Genomic DNA, 21,932 nt, shown 5'->3' with positions numbered 1-21,932 from the left:
ACATCATGAGAAATGCTGGGCTGGATGAAACACAAGCTGGAATCAAGAGTGCCGGGAGAAATATCAATAACCTCAAATATGCAGATGATACCACCGTTATGGCAGAAAGTGAACAACTAAAGAGCCTCTTGATGAAAGTGAAAGAAGAGAGTGAAAAAGTTGGCTTAAAACTCAACATTCAGAAAGCTAAGATCATGGCATCTGGTCCCATCATTTCATGGCAAATAGATTGGGAAACAATGGAAACAGTGTTTTGGGGGGCTCCAAAATCACTGCAGGTGGTGACTGCTGACATGAAATTAAAAGACATTTGCTTCTTGGAAGAAAAGCTATGACCAGCCTAGACAGCATGTTAAAAAGCAGAGACATTACTTTGCCAATGAAGGTCTGTCTAGCTATGGTTTTCCAGTAGGCATGTATGGATGTGAGAGTTGGACTATAAAGAAAGCTGAGCACCGAAGAATTGATGCTTTTGAACTGTGGTGTTGGAGAAGACTCTTGAGAGTCACTTGTACTGCAAGGAGAGCCAACCAGTCCATCCTAAAGGAAATAATTCCTGAATATTCGTTGGAAGGACTGATGTTGAAGCTGAAACTCCAATACTTTGGTCACCTGATATGAAGAACTGCCCCATGGAAAAGACCCTGATGCTGGGAAAGATTGAAGGTGGGAGGAGAAGGGGATGACAGAGAATGATATGGTTGGATGGCATCACTGATTCGATGGACATGAATTTGAACAAGCTCTGGGAGTTGGTGATGTACAGGGAGGCTGGCGTACTGCAGTCCATGGAGTCACAAAGAGTTGGACACAACTGTGTGTGTTGGCCATCTGGTGATGTCCATGTGTAGAGTCTTCTCATGTTGTTGGAAGAGGGTGTTTGCTATGACCAGTGCGTTCTCTTGGCAAAACTCTAGTAGCCTTTGCCCTGCTTCATTCTGTACTCCAAGGCCGAACTTGCCCATTACTCCAGGTGTTTCTTGACTTCCTACTTTTGCATTCCAGTCCCCTATAATGAGAAGGACACCTTTTTTTGGGTGTTAGTTCCAAAAGGTCTTGTAGGTCTTCATAGAACCGTTCAACTTCAGCTTCTTCAGCGTTACTGGTTAGGGCATAGGCTTGGATTACCGTGACGTTGAATGGTTTGCCTTGGAAACAAACAGAAATCATTCTGTCGTTTTTGAGATTGCATCCAAGTACTGCATTTCGGACTCTTTTGTTGACCATGATGGCTACTCCATTTCTTCTAAGGGATTCCTGCCCACAGTAGTAGATAAAATGGTCATCTGAGTTAAATTCACCCATTCCAGTCCATTTTAGTTTGCTGATTCCTCGAATGTCGACATTCACTCTTGCCATCTCCTGTTTGACCACTTCCAATTTGCCTCGATTCATGGACTTAACATTTCAGGTTCCTATGCAATATTGCTCTTTACAGCATTAGATCATGCTTCTATCACCAGTCACATCCACAACCTGGTGTTGTTTTTGCTTTGGCACCATCCCTTCATTCTTTTTTAAGTTATTTCTCCACTGATCTCCAGTATCATATTGGGCGCCTACTGACCTGGGGAGTTCATCTTTCAGTGTCCTATCTTTTTGCCTTTTCATACTGTTCATGGGGTTCTCAAGGCAAGAATACTGAAGTGGTTTGCCATTCCCTTCTCCAGTGGAAGTTAGCACTTCTTAATACATTTAATATAGTTTCATTTGCAGGATAAAGCCCTACCTATTAAATTTTTAGGAGTTTCTTTTACGGAAATATTATTAAATGAGTCATTTACTTTTGACATACCAAAAATTCCCCACTGAAACCCAAAGATACCTTTTGTAAGAATTTGCTGTTTATTACATGCAATAGTTAGACTCATACTGAGAGTACAAAGAGGAAGTGAAAGTTCTGCCAGTGGGAGCTTGTGACTTCGGCAGAGACAAACCCATGACAAACAAAGAGGCCACTACACCCAATCATAAGTATGAATGGTGTCCTGCTCGTAAGTGAGGCATTGAACTCATCAACCAAACAGAGATGAGAAAGGAAACATATGATCAATTACATGATAATAGTTATGTACTAAACAGTGGTTTTCTTTCACAAATTAATACAATGTCAAATATCCTCATGAAGGTTTTGGTGAGAGACCCAAGACGAGTGTGACCAAATATATTTGCACAAATTGGCTATGGTCTAATGGAGCCCCACCCACTAATTAGTCTTTAGGGCTGGCAAGGGTTGGAGATTTATCAAGTCTGTGTCTCTATGTATTTGCTTTGGATCACTATCTTCTAATAATTAAAAAGCATGGGAAACTCAGGAATACACAAACACACATGAGATAAGACTTTTAAAAAAAATAGACAAAAGAAAAGTGAGTAAATGAAGTAGTGGAAGCATAAGCACATTGACAGAATATTTGTTAAATGCTGTGCTGCCAAACCGAAAGGTCCAATGATTTCACATCTAATTTCATACACACCTTTAAATACTAAAATAAATTCTATAAAACCTCAAAGAAACAAGTCAGAGCTCAAGTTGTTCTTGGGACAGCTTCACTTGCAAGTGGATAAGGAAGACAATCTGAGTCATGCACAAGAAGCTGTAGGTTTGTATCTGTTGGTTCAAGGGTCTCAAAAGACACCCCTAAACAAGTCTTCGTGATGATCTCACTGGGAGCTCTGTTTTTGAAGGCAGAGGTCATCATGCAATATCTTGTGCTGGCAAGACACATGGTGAGAGGAGGCACTGTGCTTATGGGACTCAGTGTCTTTCAAAAAAGAAAACTGCCAATTTTATTTATTTATTTTTAATTAATTTTTATCGCAGTATGTTAGATTTACAATGTTGTGTTTTTATTTACAGTTTTGGGAAGCATGTAGTTCAGGGACAGAAGATTTTCAGAAACAGGAATGTTTATAACTAGGTTAGCATCTAGCCACACTGACAGGCTTTCTGAAGTGTGTCTGTTGCTGATTGGCTGATTTTCATAAGTGTAAGGCCATCCTTAATTGGCTGGTTTTAAATGTGGTTAGTAATGTAAACAGTCATTGGCCAATTGCGATAAATTTAAAACTGGTTCTGGTAATTATGGTTTGCAATTTTCAAGACAGTTTTTCCCAGAAGGATAAGATTTTTTTCATCTTAAAGCTTAAAGTAGAAAAAGAAAAGTAGAGAAAGCAGTTCAGTTCGGTTCAGTCGCTCAGTTGTGTCCGACTCTGTGACCCTGTGGACTGCGGCACTCCAGGCCTCCCTGTCCATCACCAACTTCCAGGGTTTACTCAAACACATGTCCAATGAGTCAGTGATGCCATCCAACCATCTCATCCTCTGTTGTTCCCTTCTCCTCCAGCCTTCAATCTTTCCCAGCATCAGGGTCTTTTGAAATGAGTCAGTTCGTCACATCAGGTGGAGTTTCAGCTTCAACATCAGTCCTTCCAATGAACACCCAGGACTGATCTCCTTTAAGATGGACTGATTGGATCTCCTTGCAGTCCAAGGGACTCTCAAGAGTCTTCTCCAACACCACAGTCCAAAAGCATCAATTCTTCAGTGCTCAGCTTTCTTAATAGTCCAACTCTCACATCCATACATGACTACCGGAAAAACCACAGCCTTAACTAGATGGACCTTTGTTGGCAAAAGAGAAAGCAGATGAGGTACAAAAGATGGGAAAAAACATGGTTCTGTTGGACCTCAGGTGAGATTACTGGAGCAGATGTACTTTTTTTCCAGAAAGCAGTTTATCTTAGCTCAGAATATCAGTGTGCAACATGAAAACACCAGGAACTCTATCCTAATTACTGTCTCAGGATCTGTAGACAGTAATGTTCTTGTTTCCCTTCAGTATCTAGCAGACTAGAAGCTCTCCAAACGCATACAGAAGAAGATTCAGAAGCGCTAAGTTCTAGCCCACTATCCTATAACGGCCAAAGTAATTATGAATTAAAAAAAAAAAAAAAAACAGAAACAAAGTTCTGGTAAAGATAAACAGATAAAGGGAAACAGGGTGACTTAAAGAGTTAGATGTGGGGAACATCAAAGGAAGATTTCAGAGGAAGAAGTAGAAAAAAGGGGATCAACAAAAAGGGGTTCAGAAAAGAGGATCACTGGGGAAATAAAAAATCTTCATAAGCCTTGATTTTGACCCAGGAACAGAGCTACCAACGTTTGGAAATAAGTGCTCCTGTGTGATGTGCTTCTCTAAAGATGTGCCCAGAAGTCCAGAAGGAAGAACTGAAAGTACGCAAGCTGATGACATGATAGGTAAGGCTGCCTGAGGGCGGTGAGGTGGGGGTGGCTCCACTGGCAGCACAGACCCAGGTAGGGTGGTGGCAGATGGAAGGAAGGAATAAGGAATATGGGTGGCTTCCAGTCTATCCCAGTATCCTGATCTCTGCATTTGCTTGACCTGATCCTTTTGGGAATAGCAGGAAAGCAAGAGATCATTATAAAATTGTGTTTAAGGGATGGCCTGTGTTGATTATACATGGTTGATGTATTAATTGGGCTTCCCTGGTGACTCAGGTGGTAAAGAATCTGCCTGCAATGCAGGCAACATGGATTTGATCCCTATGTTGGGAAGATCCCCCAGAGAAGGGAATGCCAACCCACTCCAGTATGCTTGCCTGGCAGGCTATAGTCCATGGTGTTGCAAAGAGAAACACACTCTTTAAAGTGGCAGTTTATTGTTTATTACATCAGTATATTGCTAACAAAGTTTTGTGATTTGCAGTGATTTCTATCCCTGTCACCCAAGAAAGTCAAGTGTATGTCCATTAGTAGATAATAGTGTCATTTTGTCACAATCTTAGGAAGGTCTCAAAAAATAGCTAGTCCTGCCACTTAATTGTCAGAAGGAAAGACTTCAGATCAACTATTCTTAACCCAGCACATATGTTTGATAAATGTTCTTCAGCATGTCACTTGTTTATATAGTGATACTATTCACTTTTGCGGATAGGGCCTTATTTCATCCTAACAAAATTCTTAAGGACTAGACAAACATCCCTGAGTAAACTGAAATTTACAGATATTGAAGAATGTTTTTCAAAGTCCCATTAAGAAACAATGGAAGACCCAGGGTCCCGGGCTCCCATGTCTCAATTCAGTAGGTTTGATTCCTTTACAAGAAAGAGAGATGAGGCCCCCAGCCGCGCGTGACCCTGTTATAACCGCGGCTCGCCAGCGCCCCTGAAGCTGCCCCTTCTCGGGAGTCATGATGGGCAGCAAGATGGCGTCTGCCAGCAGGGTCGTTCAGGTAGTCAAGCCACATACTCCATTAATAAGGTTCCCTGACAGAAGAGACAATCCTAAACCAAATGTATCAGAAGTTCTACGATCAGCAGGACTACCATCTCATACTTCCTCAATTTCGCAGCATTCTAAGGGAAGTAAATCGCCAGACTGGCTGATGCATCAGGGTCCACCAGACACTGCAGAGATAATAAAAACTTTAGCTCAGAAATACAGACGGAAACTTGTCTCTAAAGAAGAAATTGAATTTATCCAGCGTGGAGGTCCGGAATAATCACTGACAATGAGGCTGCAATGAGAAGAGACAATGAGACTCTTCTTTTAGAAGAGTCTTTCTAAAAAAGGACTTCCAGAATGACAAATGAAAAGTTGTATATTAAATAACTTTAATAAATATTCTATAAAAAGAAAAAAAAAGAGGAAGTATAGAAAATTTAGATGGACACTTATATCTCCTAATTTATGTATCTTGGTCAGCTTCTCTAGAAGCTTACCTGATTGTTTATATACTTTATACCTTAATTAAAGTATACATTTTAAAATGTTAGCCTATTAATTTACTTTTGATTATCAAGCATAACAGTGTTGAACTATTGAAAGCACACAATGTCTAGTGAACCGTCAAAGGCTTCCAGTAATTTCACTTTTCTTGCAGTTTCTGTTTAAACAATATATTTGGCAGAATTGCAGCTTTCTGGAAGTAATTTTCCTAAACTTGAATGAGGATCCATGAAATAATAACTCCTTTATTTGTTCTTACTTCTCAGTGTTTTTGCATTCACAAAGTTACTGGAGCATAACTGGCTTATTAACAAGCATATCCTACTCTAAATGATAAAAATATACCCATGGTAAAACAGTTGACTTTGTGGTATTAAGACCAGGGAGTTAACACATAGCATTATATGTAACCTGTATTCAGAAAATGCCAGAGTATAAAATGGAAAATGAGATAAAAATGAATATAGCATAGGAATAACATTTGACCAGAAATTGTAATTTATTATGTTTTCAGGGAGGTTAAGAAAGTCTTGTTCTTTGGCTTATCTCTTTGTTTTGATTGTGATTATGTATACAAATCCTGATAATCATAAACTTTCTCAAACTTAATTGTCTGAAAGTCTCATAAAATCAACCTATTCACCTTAAGGCAATTAATAGAATTTTGATAGGGTCTTCCTGTACCAAGGGTATGTATAATTGTGAAAGTAAAGCCTCACAAAGTGAAATAAATTATCTTCCATACCTTTAAAAAAAAAAAAAAAAAGAAAGAGTGATGATAACCCAAACACCTTTATAAATTCAAGCCTTCTGCAGTATGAATCATCTTAAGATTTGTAACTTTTATTTATTTATTTTTGTTTCCACACCATGTGTTTTTTTCTAGATACGGCGGATCTTGGGAACAACTCTACTGTGAGAAAACTCAAGAGGAGAAGAAGTAAGAATGCATGCAATTTTATTTGCTTTTGATATTAAAATGAGTTTTTAATGCCAGTTTTATTATTATTATATAATAATATGAAAACTCCATAAAGGTGTCTATATCCTAATCTCTGGAACCTGTAATCTGTTATCTTACACGGCAAAAAGGATTTTATACATATGATTAAGATAAGGATCTTGGCAGTGGAGATTATCCTGCATTTTCTGGGTGCACTCAGTATCATCAAGTGGGCCTTAAAATATGAAGAACTGTTCCTGACTGTGAAGAGAGGAAGAAGTGATTATGGAAGATAGTCACAAAGAGATGCAATATTGCCAGCTTTGCAGATGGAAGGAAAATATAAGGAATATTGATGGCTTCTGTTAACAGAAAGTGAAAAAAGAAAGGAAAGAAATTTCCCTCTCCAGCCTTCAGACAGGAATGAAGCCCTACTGAAACCTTGATTTTAGCCCAGAGTGACCCTTGTCAGACTTCTAACCAACATAACTATAAGATAATGAACTGTTTTAAGCCACTAAATTTGTGGTCATTTGCTGTGGTACCAATAAAAGAGTAATATGGATTTTGGTTGTTGGAAGTGGGATGCAGCCATAATTCATTCCTAAAAATGTGGAAGTGGCTTTGAATTTGGGCAATGGGCAGAGGGAATTTGGGTAATAAGAATTTTAAGTAGAACGATAAAAAATGTCTAGATTGCCTTGAACAGTTAGTAGAAATGTGGTGCTGAAGACTGTGAGGACTTGAAAGTGAAGAGTATGGTAGGAAAAATCTATGTCATTTTAGAGAATATGTAAATCATTATGAAAAAGCTGTTAGTAGTAATATGGAGGCTAAAGGTGTCATAAAGGAAATAAGGAACATGTTTTTGAAAATAAAAGGAAAGGGGATCCTTACTATTTAGTGGCAGAAAGCTCAGCAAAATTAAGTCCTGCAGTTATGTGGAAAGCAGAATTTTTTTGATACATAGCTAAGGAGATTCCTAATTACTATGGTAAAGGTGCAACTGGTTTCATGTTGCTGCTTAGAGTAAACTACGAAAGGAAAGAGGTAAGTCAAGGCAAGAGCTGCTAAACAAAAGGAATCAGGACTTGATGATTTAAAAATTTTTTAGCCTATTCAGATTGCAAAATTGCTAGTTAGGAGAGTCACTGTCAGGAAAACATGCTCTGCAGTGACAACCAGGAGCGTCACTATTTAACTTTTTGCAAATGTCCCAGAAGTAGTGCAACATCAAAGTACTCAGTCACACAAATTATTCTTCAAAGAGATTAAGTTTGTGACCCATTGATACCCTCAGCCATCTCAGCAGAAGTGAAAAATGGATATGAGTCTACAAGAAAGGTCTGTGGAGGAGACTCTCGTCTAATGGACGAGATCCTCATGACATACATGGGAGGTATAGAAGATTCTTAAGACATTTATACCAACAGAAACAGAGAGGTCCTTGTTCTAGTCCTTAGAGCCTGTAACCTGTTACTTTACCTGGCAGAAGACACACTGGTGGTGTGATTAAGTTAAAGGATTTTGAGATGGAGAGATTTTTCTAGATTATCTGGGTGGCCCCAATCAAGTCACATGGGTCCTTAAAATCAGAAAACTTTTCCTGCTATGGAGAGAGGGAGATGTGACTATAGAATAATGATCAAAGGAGATACAGTGTGACTGGCTTTGGAGAATAAGGCAGGGAGCAGTGATCCAAGAACTGTGGGCAGCCTTCAGAAACTTGAAAAGGTAAAGAAATCAAATATCCCCTACAGCTTCCAGAAAGAAACAAAGCCCCTAGACGCCTTGATCTTAGCTCAGTGAGACTTGTGTCAGATTCCTGGTCTTCCAAACTGCAAGATAACACATTTGCATTGCTTTAAGCCATGAAGTTTATGGTAATTTATAATAGTAACAATAGAGAACTAAAACTTTTCAAAAGACAATACAGAAACAAACAAAAACCCCGAGTTTCACCTTTATATCATTAGGTTACAATTTTTTAAAATAGCAATTTATAGTTTTTCAAATCTTGTTTTCAAAATTTTTAAATATATGATCTGTATAAATTTTGATTGATGTGTATCTTTCCAGATTTTTCTATGCATGTATTGAGATATTTACATCATATACTAACACATTATATATTATACTAATGTATTATATATTATAGTATATATTATATATAGTATATAGTATATATATATAGTATATAATATAGTATATAGTATATATATACTAACACATTATATACTAACACATAAATCTATTTATACTGTTACATTTCCCTTACTTTAAATCAGTATATCATGCATGAGAGATTATAAACATTTAACATTTTGCCAACTTAACTGTAAAAAGTTTTATTTTATTCTGCTTTAATTTGCATTGCTCTCATTTTTATTGCAATTGAGGATTTTTCATTTGTTATTGGTTATTTGTTTTCCTTCTTCTAAAAATGGATAGTGTGTATGCCTTGCCAGTATTGCTATTTTTTTTTAAACCATACTGAACAAACATAAGAATATTTGTATATACATTAAACTTTGCCTATGTATACTGTTAGTATTTTATTTCATTTGATGTTATTCTCTCAGGTTTGTTTATAACATATTTTGTCCTAGAGAAATTTGAAAATTTTATATAGTAAGATCTATCAGGATTTTCCTTTATGGCTTCTAGGTTTTGTTTACAATATGCAAAGACATTTTCCAACTTGAAATTTTAAAAATACTTACATATACTTCTAAAATATTTGAAGTACTTAATATTTTTAAATGTTTAAATCTATTATTTACAAAAGACTCACCTCTTTGTGTGTGATGTGAAATAGTAATTACAAGGAATCACACCAACTTTTTAAAAAATGAAATATGCTAATGTACAATATTATATGTTATAGGTATATAATTTTGAAGGTTATACTCCATTTATAGTTATTATAAAATATTTGCTATATTCCCCATGATGTACAATATATTCTTATAGCTTATTGTATACCCAATAGTTTATACCTCTTAATTCTCTGCCCCTAATTTGCCCCTCCCCTCTTCTTCTCACTAGTAAGCATTAGTTTATTCTCTATATCTGTGAGTCTGCATCATTTTTGTTACATTCACTAGTTTGTTGTATTTTTAAGATTCCAAATGGAAGTTATATTATACAGTATTTGCCTTTCTCTATCTGACTTATTTCACTTAGCATAATTTCCTTCAAATCCATCCATGTTGACACAAATGGAAAAATGTTCATTCTTTTTTATGGCTTAGTAATATTCCATATCTATCTCTACCTATCTATATATCTCTATCTATCTATATATCTATCTATATACCACATCTTCTTTTCCCATTCATCTCTTGATGGACACGTACATTGCTTCCATTTCTTGGCAATTATAAAAATGCTGCTATGAATATTAGGGTACATGTATCTTTTCAAATTAGAGTTTTTGTGTTTTTTGGCTATACATTCAGGAGTGGGACTGCTGTGTCATATGATAATTCTATACTTAGTTTTCTGAGAAACCCCCATACTGTTTTCCACAGTGGCTGCACCAGCTTACATTCCTGTAATAGCGTGTGAAGTTCCCCTTCCTCTGTGCTTTTGCTCACCTTGCTATTTGTGTTCTTTCTGATGAGAGCCATTCTGACAGGTGCGAGGTGGTTTCAATTTGCATTTCTCTGAAGATCAGTGATGTTGAACATCTTTTTATGTGCCAGTGGATGCCAACAATATTTGCTTCATGATTTGAATGCCCTTTTGCATCTTTTCTCATGTTCATGGATCTGTGTCTGATTCTACTCTGAGATGCTGGTCTATTTAGTTTTAATGTGGTACCAAGTTGGTTTAATTATAATGTTTTAAAGTAAAATTTTCTATTCCTACTTGTTATATATATATATATATTTTTTTTTTTTTTCAAAGAAAAAAGTAAAAAATATAGTGAGGAGCAACAGAAAAGGAGATTTCAGAAGTCTGGCAAATCTGGCTCACTCATTGTGCATAAATTTTAGAATCAATCAAGATTTCCTCCCAACACCTCCACAACTGCATTGGAACTTTGAAAATATATTGAATTTGGAGATTAGTTTGGGTAGAGTTGAGGTCTTTACAAGGAGCTTGAGCTCTTCATTTATTCAGGTCATCTTTTATGTTCTTCAAAAAAGTTTTAACTTTTGTAAATAGATCTTACCAATTTTTACTTTCCTAGTCAGTTTTATTGACCTATAATTTCATATAATAGCATTTATCACTGTTAAGGTATGACTGGGTGAGTTTTAACAGACTGACCTCATCAATTCTTCAGAATTTATTGAAGGTTCCTTTGCATCCTAATTTATGGTCAATCTTTGTGAATGTTCTGTGCCACTTAAACACTGTACGCTTGAACTATTTGTTGGGGTCTGGTTTCTTCCCATATACGTAGTCTTATTAAGTACAACTTTTTTAATTCTTGCGTCTTCTAAGTTAGGCTATATTTGTTCCATCAGGTTTGTATTTAGGTGTGGTAAACTCCCCCACCCGACTGTCTGTGTATTTGACTCCTCACTGTTCTATTGTTTTACTTTCAATACTTTGAGGGTATTCATGACAGTATAACCTAATGAATTTTTTCCATTTATTGTTATACTGTGTTTCTCTTTATCCCTACTAGTGCTTTTGATATTAAAATCTCTTTTTCTGGGTGCTGATAGTGTAACGTGAACTTTTATGTTTTATGCCTTTTGATGCTTTTTACTCCTTCTACATTAAGCCCATTTTTGCAGCTTTGTTTTATGCCTCTTTTAACAACACTTAGCTTCTTCTAATCTTGCTGATCTTCTTTTAAAATCCTAACCTTTTAATAGTTACATTTTATTTGTTTACATTTGTTCTGATTTCTGATATATATTGACTTGTATATCACTGTTCATTTTTAGTTTTCTGTGTTTTTGTGTCTCTTTCCTACACTCAAATGGATTGAGAAAGAATTCTATATTCCACCTTTTTCTCTGCTGGTTTAGAGACTAGAGATGAAGTTTCTGTAATCTTTTTGACCATGCCCCAACCCCCAAAGATGACAAGGATCTTAGCATGGATTCACTGAAGACTGACTATCCATCTCTACTATTTAGCTATTATTTAACATTTTATTTTAAATTTTCTTTTAATTATAATTTGGAAGCGATTATGATTTTTGCAGTTGACATTTACTTAAACACTTAAAAATCATTTTATGTACTCATCACTGTTTCTTTTCTTTGATTTTGCTTTTTGTCTAGTTGAAATAAATCATTTAGTTTTTTTAGTGAATGGCCTGTGAAAGTGAAAGTTGCTCAGTCGTGTCTGACTCTTTGCGATCCCATGGACTATGTAGTCCATGGAATTCTCCAGGCCAGAACACTAGAGTGGGTAGCCTTTCCCTTCTCCAGGGGATCTTCCAACCCAGGAATCGAACCCGGATCTCCGCATTGCAGGCAGATTCTTTGCCAGCTGAACCACAAGGGAAGCCCAAGAATACTGGAGTGGGTAGTCTATCCCTTCTTCAGGGGATCTTCCCAACCCAGGAATTGAACTGGGGACTCCTGCATTGCAGGGGGATTCTTTACCAACTGAGCTTTCAGGGGAGACCTATAAGTGGTAAAATTTTCAAGTGTTGTATGTGCAAATTTGTCCTTATTTTAATAGAATTTTTTTCGTGAAGTTAACAATTCTAGGTTGACATTAATTTTTCATCAGTAGAATAAAGTGTTTACTACATTGTCTTCTAGAATCTGTTTTGTGACTGATGAAAATTTCTTTTATTGTGATTATAATTTCTTGGTAAATAATCTGTGCTTTCTCTCTAAAAGTTCTTTCTCCAACACTGGATCATGGAAAATTTAAATTTAGAGAAAACTTGGGAGAATTTTATAGTATACACCAGAATACTTTAATATAGATTCACAATTGACATTGTACTGTTCTTGTTTTATCACATTTCTTTCAATCTATCCACTTCCTATACATCCACTAAACCATCTTCAAGTTTGAAACATTTCAAAGATAGAGATGTCAGTACTCTTTCCCCCAAATACTTTAATATGTACATCATTAACCAGAGTTCCATATTTATTTGCAGTTCTTTTATTTTTTTCTTTTGAAATAAAGTGTTTAATAAAATGTACAAATACTAAGTGTACCACTGATGAGATTTAATAGATGCAATTCTCCCATATAATCCAAATCCTTATCAGGATACAGAACATGGCCATCACCTGGAAACAACCCTTAAGCTCTTTCTGGGATATCCTTACCCCTTACTCATCAGGGACAACCATTATTCTTTTTCTTTTTTTTTTGAAGATGATAATTTGGCTTGCTTTAAAACTTTTTTTTTTTTAGTTACAATGTTTTATTGTCTCCAGGATATTTTGTTTTCCCCCCAAAAAGATTTTAGGGGTGGTGTGATATTTTTCACAAAGGCTAAAATGCAGTGGTAGCATTTAGGATATTAGCATGCATAAAGGCAGAAATATTTTGCAGTAGGACCCATCATCTTATTTCTTCTTTTTTAAAAAAATTTTTTTGTTGCAAGATATTTGATTTATAATATTTTGCTGGTTTCTGCCATACATCAACATGATATGTGATTTTGGAGCATATTCTCTTTTGGCATAAGTCTATTCCGCTCAGCAGAGTGTTTTTGAGATTTATCCATATTGTTGAATGTATCAGTAGTTTGTATCAGTTTTTGATGAAGTAAGTTACATTGTATGACTATACCATATTTTGTGTATACTCTCTCCTTCTGATGGAGATCACTAGTGTTTCCAGTTTTTTGCTAATGTGAAAAAGCTGCAATGAACACTGTTGTAGAAATCTTTCAGTGGCTCTATGTCTTTTTAACTCTTGAATAAATTCCTATAAATGAAATTGTTAAGATACAGAATAGGTGCATCAATTTATTTTGTCTCCCTAGACCCACTGAGGGGTTAGTAGTATGGCACACGCAGGCTGTGCCCAAGCTGAAGAACACCTCCAGCCTTGGAAGGGTTTGTTGTGCAGTCGCTAAGCTGTGTCTGACTCTTTGTGACCCCAAGGGCTGTGGCATCCCAGGCTCCTCTGTCCTCCACTATCTCTTGGAGTTTGCTCAGATTCATGTCCATTGAGTCAGTGGTGCTGTCTAACCTTGCAAAGGGGCTACTAGCAAAACTGCACAGAACTTATCCAAGAGGGAGACATTATCTTATTAGCTGGAATTGAAGCAAAGTTTACTATCTTGGAATACTTCTAAGGAGGGAGACATTCTCTGTTTTATATCGGTCAGGAAACAAATCTGCCCTCTGACCTGGAAAGCTACATTATCTCTAGCTTGCAAAGCTGTTTGTTCAAACATCTTTGGAAAGACTCTGAGGTGTGTGGAAGTACCACAGAGAATCCCCACCCCCCATGACAAATTCACCTCACACATTGTGTGTATGTACATGTTAAGTCGCTTCAGTCATGTCAGACTCTTTGCGACCCCACAGACTGTAGCCCGCCAGGCTCCTCTGTCCATGGTATCCTCCAGGCAAGAGTGCTAGTGTGGGTTGCCATGCCCTCCTCCAGAGGATCTTCCCAACCCAGGGATTGAACTTGGGTCTCCTGTGACTCCTGCATTGCAAGCAGATTCTTTACCGCTAAGCCACTGGGAAAGCCTCATCTTACCCATGAGATTCTGGCAAATTTACCAATGGAGATAACACTTCATCAGCCATCCCGATTAACCCAACCAATGTAGGCTAAGACTAAATTCATCCAATTTATATTTCCTGCTGCATTCAATGAGTTGCATAAACCACAAATGCCCTGTGTCTCTAATGACCACCCCTAAGGTATAATTCTCCCCATTTGAATGGGGGAGGCAGGTGAATGCCTGGCTTTCATACAAGTACAATCCCAAGGGTACACATGGTGCCCCTGGAAGGGAAATATTTAAAGTGGTTGAGGTCCCCTAAAGGGGCATATATCAGCCAGGAGGAAGGTGGACAGTGTCTCCAGGGTGGGCCCTGGCCAACAGTAAGCTTTATAGCTTCCAGTTCTGTTCATTGTGTCGAGTCCTTAATTTGGACGGTGGTTGCTTCCTGAGGACTGTCCTGATCTGTTCTCTTTGTTCATGATGCCAACCAGATGGTGTTCATTCTCCACCCCCACCATCGAATGACTGGGTGGGGGTAGGGGTGTTGTCCTGAGGGATTTTGCATGGTCTGTGCAGATGCTGGGGCCAGCTCCTTTTCTTGTATCTGGTGCAGAATGGCAGATTGAGTGTCTGTGTGGTGGGAGAGCTCTACCAGCCATTCTGCGAGGGATTCCGGGAGGCTCTGAATGATAGATCTTGTTAGTGCTCCTCCATCCCCTGTCCCTTCTGGAGTTTATGGCTGGAGTTTTCCTCTTCACTGCCATAAAATCTCTGTGTACCATTCCAGTGGCTGGGCCTTCACATGTTTTTCCCTAATCATTTTATTCCCCACTCAGACCTTTCATTCAGAAGAGTCAGATACAAGCGGGATAAAGGCACTTTCACAAAACCTAACCAGAACTGAATCTGAACCCCTTGGGCACTCCCAGGCTGTGCCTTCCAGGCTGGTTGGGGAAATAATGAGGCATTGTGCTCAAGAGTGTTGGAACAGAATCCTGAGTTTTCAGAACTGACCTGTTTAACAGCATTAATCCCTCAGTGCCTTTGTCCTAATCATTATCCAGGAAGGCGCTGAGCCCTTTCTGGGGATAGCTGCCTTCAGTAACCAAAGAGCCTTACAGAGGTGTGAGGACAGGAGGAGATGAGGGATGTGGGCCGGAGAGTCAGTGCAGTGTAGATTTTTTTACACAAGGCACATCTTTATCAGAGTGCAGTGCTCCAGGCAGCCGGGCTCAAGATACCATTGAGTTTGTAGGTCCACAGTGGTGTGGCCAGAGTCAGCCAGGACTGACAGAGGCCGGGAGCAGGCAGAGGCAAAACCCCTTGCAATGTGGCGCCCCTCATGTGAAACAAATGGGTTAGCTTCTAGCAGGTGTCATGAGCCTGACCATCAGCCATAACCCTGGCGTCAAAATCATGGTGTCAGTCTCTGTTGGTAGAGATCAGGCATCTGGGAATTTCCCTGAGGGGCCCGGGCAGGCCAATCACGCCACAGGTCATTTCCACCATCACTGGCCCAGAGACTGGTGTTCCTACTCTGCCAGAGTCTGTAGTTCTCCACATGGCAGACCAAGCATGTAGCTCAGGTGGAGGGACTGAGTCATCTGATTTCCTCCAGTCAGAGGAGTGACCACAGCCACTTTGATTCTGCCATTCTGGCTCTGAGACTGAGCAGCCCAGTGCACTTCAGTTGTCAGCTTCGCCACACACCAGGGCACCAGGCCTCCGGGGAGTCTTGGGGAACTGATGAAGAAGGAATTCATAGGGCCAGGACTCCATCTCAGGCCTATCTGTGCTGATCATGCTCGGCTGCCTCTCCAGTGGACTCTGAACTCTCTGCTTAGTGCCTGTGGGAATGACAATGGAAAGATAAGACCCCCTCCGGACAGGGGAATCTTGAAGATCACACATCCAGGTTACTCATTGCCTAAGAGGAAACATACCGTAATCACCCCCTGTCTCCCGACAGGTCATAAATTTTTTTCGTATCTATCGGGATGTAATCACAGGCTTATCGATTATTAACTGGTTGGAACATGACCACAAGCTTATTGATTATTAACTGTTTGGAATGTAACTGCGGGCTTATTGATTATAGACTGTTTGAACACATAACACGTGAATGATGGGGTTATTGTAGTTTTATTTACCCTTCCTTTGTTTATGTAAGTCTCAAGGAAATTGGGGTGGTGGGTTTGGGCACGTACACATGGGGTATAAAAGATTTTCACAAATGCTGGTCGGGGTCCTTGGCTAAGAGGAGACTCTGGCTTGGGCCCACCGGTGTAATAAACTGCACTCCACTATCTGCATTGTCCCTCTGAGCGAGCTTGTTTCCGAGCGTGGCTATAACATTTGGTGCATGGCCCGGGAAACTCCTTACTTTGAGGAGACAGGTCTCATCTGAGGCCACCCCGAGTCTTTGTGGCTTGAATCTCCTAGAGGGGGGAAGGCGCCTCGCCCCTCTGGAAGAATTCAGCCTTTCAAAGCCCGGTTTCTTCGCTTTGCCAGATCGTGAAGGGCAGCAGGGAACTGAGCGCTCAGGTGAGGAGGAGCCCACCCAGCAGGGTGGAAGAGGGGGCCTGATCACCCCCCTGGGAGGGACCAGAAGGGAGCCGCATAGGAAACTGGTTTGGGTTGGCAACAATAGCTGCTCGGCACTCAGGTCGACGGCCGTGCCAGGGATGAAGAGAGGGACTTAGGGTTTAAGAAGGCCAGTCAGGAGGTGTGTCCACGCCGTCCTAGGGAACGTGCCGAGCTGTCGCCACAGGTTTTTTTTTTTACAAAGAGGATATCAATTTCTGCGCGCTCGTATTCTGCCCTCCCCCAGGAGGTACCCATCTGCTGTGTTACCCATCATCTCCCCTGCCAGTGGAGACAGGTAAATTGGCTTCTCGGGAAGGCCCTGGGACGTGGGAATCCAGAGGTAAGAAAATGGGAGGAAGCGGATCTAAGGCCACTGTGTTGGAGAATATGATTAAGAATTTTAAGAAAGGATTCGATGGAGACTATGGGAAGAAAATGACACCCGGCCGGCTCTGTACCCTTTGTGAAGTCGAATGGCCTTCAATGGGAGTTGGCTGGCCACCAGAGGGAACTATGGACTTAAATCTCATAAAGGCAGTCTATGCTATAGTTACAGGAAAGCCCAGACACCCTGATCAGTTCCCGTACATAGACTCTTGGCTGGGAATAGCCCAAGACCCCCCCAAATGGGCCCGTTTTTACGCTCATGGCGGGGAAGGAAAAATCTTGATGGCCCAAAAGATAACCAAGGATGAGAAGGAAATTTTACAGGACCCTGAAGGAGATGAGCTTCCCCCACCGCCATATTGGATGATGGTTCCGCCAGCTAGTAACACCATGGCAACCGGAGGAACCAGCCCGAGACCGGTAAGCCTCCCGACTCCTCAGCAGTCCCGACAGCTCCACAGGTTGTAGAGCCGCCCTCCCGGCAGGCTCCAGCCTCAACTGGAGGGGCCATGAGCCCACCGGACTCTACCACCCCGGATGCTGCTCCTACGTTCCCTAAACTCTACCCTCCACTCCCAGTAAGTACTCCCGGACGAGGGGGAGGAACCACTGGAATTAAACAAAGGCTCCACTCTGCAAAAGAGCCAGAGGAAAAAATACCCTTGCAGATGCCCCTCAGAGAAGTTCAGCAACCCCCAATGATAGAGGAGGATGGTAATTATCACCAAGCTCCTGTAACCTATTACTATCAGCCCTTTTCATCAACTGATATACTTGAACTGGCAAAAACACACCTCCTCTTACTCGGTGGAACCCCAGGGCATGACTAGACTAATGGAGACTATTTCCTGCACTCATCGAACAACCTGGGATGATATAATGCAATTACTAGCATCCCTCTTCAGTACAGAAGAGAGATACAGGATCAACGCTGAGGCAAGGAAATGGTTACAGGAGATGGTTCCTGAGGGCACTGCTAACCCAGAGAGGTGGATAGAACAAGTCTTCCCCACTGACAGACCTAACTGGGACTATAATACAGAGGAGGGAAAAATCCAATTAGATAGATACCGGACAGCGATTATACAAGGACTTAAAAGGGGAGCCCAGAGGCCGATGGACATGTCTAAACTGGCTGGAATAGTTCAGAAGGGAAACAAGTCACCCTCTGAATTTTACAAGAGACTTTGTGAGGCCTACAGACTCTACACCCATAGATCCAGAAGCTAGGGGCTCCAAGATTGTTATCAATTCGGCATTCATCTCTCAAGCATTTCCTGACATAAAATGAAAGCTTCAAAAGACTGAGGGAGTTCTATCCATGTCTAGTTCTCAGTCGATTGAAATAGCAGACAAGGTGTTCCGGAATAGGGACACGGAAATAGAAAAGAAATACGAGAAGAGGTATAAAGACGAGCAGAGGAGAACAGATGAGAGGTTTGCAATGTTGGCTGCTGCGCTTGGAAATTCTTCTGAAGACTTTTCCACCGCCAAAGCAAAGAAGCACCCCCCTACCTTCGAGGTCAGGACAGCCCTCCAACCGGTCCCAACGGAGGCCACGGGCTCCATTACAGCCAAATCAATGTGCCCGATGCCGCGGGTTTGGTCATTGGAAGAATGAGTGCCCAGAAGGAAGAAGGGAAAATAAACCCCTCCCAGTTGCAGGACTCACTAACATAGAGACTGAATAGGGATGCCGGGGCTCAAAGACATCATGTCCCCGACAGCCCATGGTAACTTTAAAAATTGGGGACCAAGACATTGACTTTATGGTGGACACCGGGGCAGAATTGTCTGTGGTATCTAAACCCATGGCGCCACTGTCTAAAAGGACTGCTGCTGTAACTGGGGTTTCGGGAGAAGGAATGGTTAAGTCATTCTGCCAGCCCAGAAAATGTCAGATGGGGGGTCACCAAGTGACACATGAGTTCCTCTATATCCCTGAGTGCCCAGTACCCCTGCTGGGGAGAGACTTACTCTCCAAGCTGGGAGCACAGGTGACTTTCTGTCCTGAAGAGAGGCCCACTTTTCAGGTGGGCACAACAACCTACTTACTCTCCCTCTCTGTGTCCCCTCAAGACGAATGGAGGCTACATGAGCCCCCTGGAGATAAACAAGACCAGGCAACAGAGTTGGCGAGAAGGCTGACTCAGCTGTTCCCTGAGGTCTGGGCCGAAGATAACCCCCTCTGGGCTAGCTAGACACCAAGCCCCTGTAAAATAGAACTCAAACCTGGCGCAACCCCGGTGAGAAAGTGTCAATACCCAATACCCATAGAAGCCCGAGTTGGGATTCTGCCTCATATCAACAGGCTAAAACAGGCAGGCATCCTGGTGGAATGTCAATCAGCCTGGAACACACCAATCTTGCCGGTAAAAAAGGAAGGAGGACAAGACTATAGGCCTGTGCAGGATCTCAGATTGGTCAATCAGGCCACTGTAACTTTGCATCCAACCGTCCCAAACCCCTATACCTTGCTTAGCCTCCTCCCACCTAAGACAAGGATCTATACTTGCTTGGACCTCAAAGATGCCTTTTTCTGTATACGCCTAGCACCTGCATCACAACCCATCTTTGCCTTTGAATGGGAGGACCCCATTGGAGGCAATAAGCAGCAGCTCACCTGGACCCACCTCCCGCAAGGATTCAAAAACGCACCAACCATCTTTGGAGAAGCCTTGGCCTCGGACCTGGAGCCTTTCCAGCCTGAAAGTTATGGATGTTGGCTCCTGCAATATGTGGACGACCTGTTGCTGGCCACTGAGACCTGGGAAGAATGCTGGGAAGGGACCCAAGCACTCCTCCAATTGCTGGCAGAGGCGGGATACCGAGTGTTGAGGAAGAAGGCACAAATCTGCAAGGAGGAGGTTAAGGTATTTGGGGTTTGTCTTAAGGGAAGGCACAGGGTTGCTGGACCAATCTAGAAAGGAAGTAATTCTGAGGCTCCCCATGCCTAAGACTCGGCGGCAAGTCAGGGAGCTCCTAGGGGCCACTGGATTCTGCAGGATTTGGATTCCAAGGTACTCTCAAATAGCCCAGCCCTTATTTGAGCTCCTGACAGGGCCTGAAGAAAATCCTGTAAACTGGACTGAAAAACAGCAGGAAGCCTTTGAGGAGCTAAGACTAGCAATCACCTCCGCCCCCGCCTTGGGATTGCCAGACCTCACCAAACCATTCACCTTATATGTGACTGAGAAAGATAAAACAACCATGAGGGTTTTGACTCAAACCTTGGGAACGTGGGACAGGCCAATAGCTTATCTTTCAAAGGTTGGCCTGGCTGTCTGCGGGCGGTGGCCGCGGTCGCCTTACTGGTACGTGAGGCCACAAAGCTGACTTTTGGCCAGGACCTGATCGTAAAGGTCCCAGATGAAGTCAACACCCTCCTTCGAGGAGACCCCCACAAATGGTTGTCAAATTCCCGGATTATTCAATACCAGGGACTGCTATGTGAAAACCCCAACCTCCGTATTGAGCCTTGCCAGGTTTTAAACCCGGCAACGCTTCTCCCAATGGAAGAAGGAGGACCTACTCACGATTGCAAGGAAGTCTTAGAGGAGGTCTATGCTAGCCATCCAGACCTCCGAGACAGGCCAATTTCAAATCCTGACTGGACTCTGTATACTGATGGCACCAGCCTGGTAAAGCTAGGACAGCGACCATCAGGCTATGCTGTAGTCACAGAGAGGGCTGCTATAGAGGCCGGCCCCTCGCCACAGCACTGGTCAGCCCAAGAGCAGAGTTATGGGCCTTTGTCCGGGCGCTGCAGTTGTCAAAGGGCAAGAGAGTGAACGTCTACACCGACTCCCGGTATGCTTTCGCTACACTCCACATACACGGAGCCCTATACCGGGAGAGAGGCCTTCTAACCGCCAATGGAAAGGACATTAAGAATAAGGAAGAGATCCTGACTCTGCTAGATGCTGTCTGGAGCCCCACGGAGGTAGCAGTCATGCACTGCCGTGGGCACCAGAGGGAAGACACCCCACAGGCTCGAGGAAATAAGCTGGCTGATGAGACCACCAGACGAGCAGCCGAGGACAGGAAGGAATCCAGGGATATCCCCATGAGAACATTTGTCCTAGCTGAGCTACCCGAGCTGGCCCCAGACTCCCCGACATACACCGAGGCTCAAAACCAGCTAGCTGAAGCGGAGGGAGCCACCAAAACAGAGAAAGGATGATGGGAACTGCCAGGTGGTAAGCTACTAGTGTCCAAAGAGATGGCCCCCTCTCTGGTGAGCCCATCTCATCGTATGACTCACCTAGGATGTGACAAACTGGAGGAACTGATCCGAAGGTATTTTCTGGTTCCTCGCCTCTCCTCTCTATGTAGAATGGAATCCCAAAATTGTAATGCCTGCTCTCAGATTAACGCCACTCCAGGGTGCAGACCAAAACCCCCAGGCATCCAATTAAAAGGTACCCTTCCTTTTGAACATCTGGAAGTGCACTTCGCTGAGATGAAACCATATCACCATTTTTGTTAACTGTTGGTCTTGGTATGTACATTCTTGGGATGGGTGGAGGCCTTCGGAGCCTGCTTAGGGAGATAGTTATTCGATTTGGATTCCCCACCAGCATAGGATCAGATAACGGCCCAGCCTTCATATCGGATCTGATATAACAAGTAAGTAA

At 41.6% G+C, this 21,932-nt stretch overlaps 2 protein-coding genes across 10 annotated transcripts in view; both read left to right on the top strand.

Moving 5' to 3' along the window:
* SP140 (SP140 nuclear body protein) overlaps window positions 1–21,932 on the top strand; it is a 90,370-nt gene that overhangs the window by 43,238 nt on the left and 25,200 nt on the right. For 8 of the 9 annotated variants that reach the window (XM_043445331.1, XM_043445329.1, XM_043445330.1 and 5 more), the window contains 3 exons: window positions 4,148–4,261; window positions 6,639–6,692; window positions 7,068–7,070. In XM_043445331.1, coding sequence (XP_043301266.1) covers window positions 4,148–4,261; window positions 6,639–6,692; window positions 7,068–7,070 — 171 coding nt within the window. The remainder of the gene's footprint in view (window positions 1–4,147; window positions 4,262–6,638; window positions 6,693–7,067; window positions 7,071–21,932) is intronic. The other variant, XM_043445325.1, reaches the window with a different exon arrangement.
* On the top strand, window positions 5,157–5,798 carry LOC122426421 (28S ribosomal protein S36, mitochondrial-like). Its single transcript, XM_043445348.1, has one exon. It carries the CDS (start codon window positions 5,214–5,216, stop codon window positions 5,523–5,525), a length of 312 nt encoding a protein of 103 aa, XP_043301283.1. The 5' UTR covers window positions 5,157–5,213; the 3' UTR covers window positions 5,526–5,798.

This window comes from Cervus canadensis, chromosome 24, assembly GCF_019320065.1.
Source record: "Cervus canadensis isolate Bull #8, Minnesota chromosome 24, ASM1932006v1, whole genome shotgun sequence".
Classification (NCBI taxonomy): Eukaryota; Metazoa; Chordata; class Mammalia; order Artiodactyla; family Cervidae; genus Cervus; species Cervus canadensis.
This window is presented reverse-complemented; position numbering and strand designations above follow the sequence as displayed.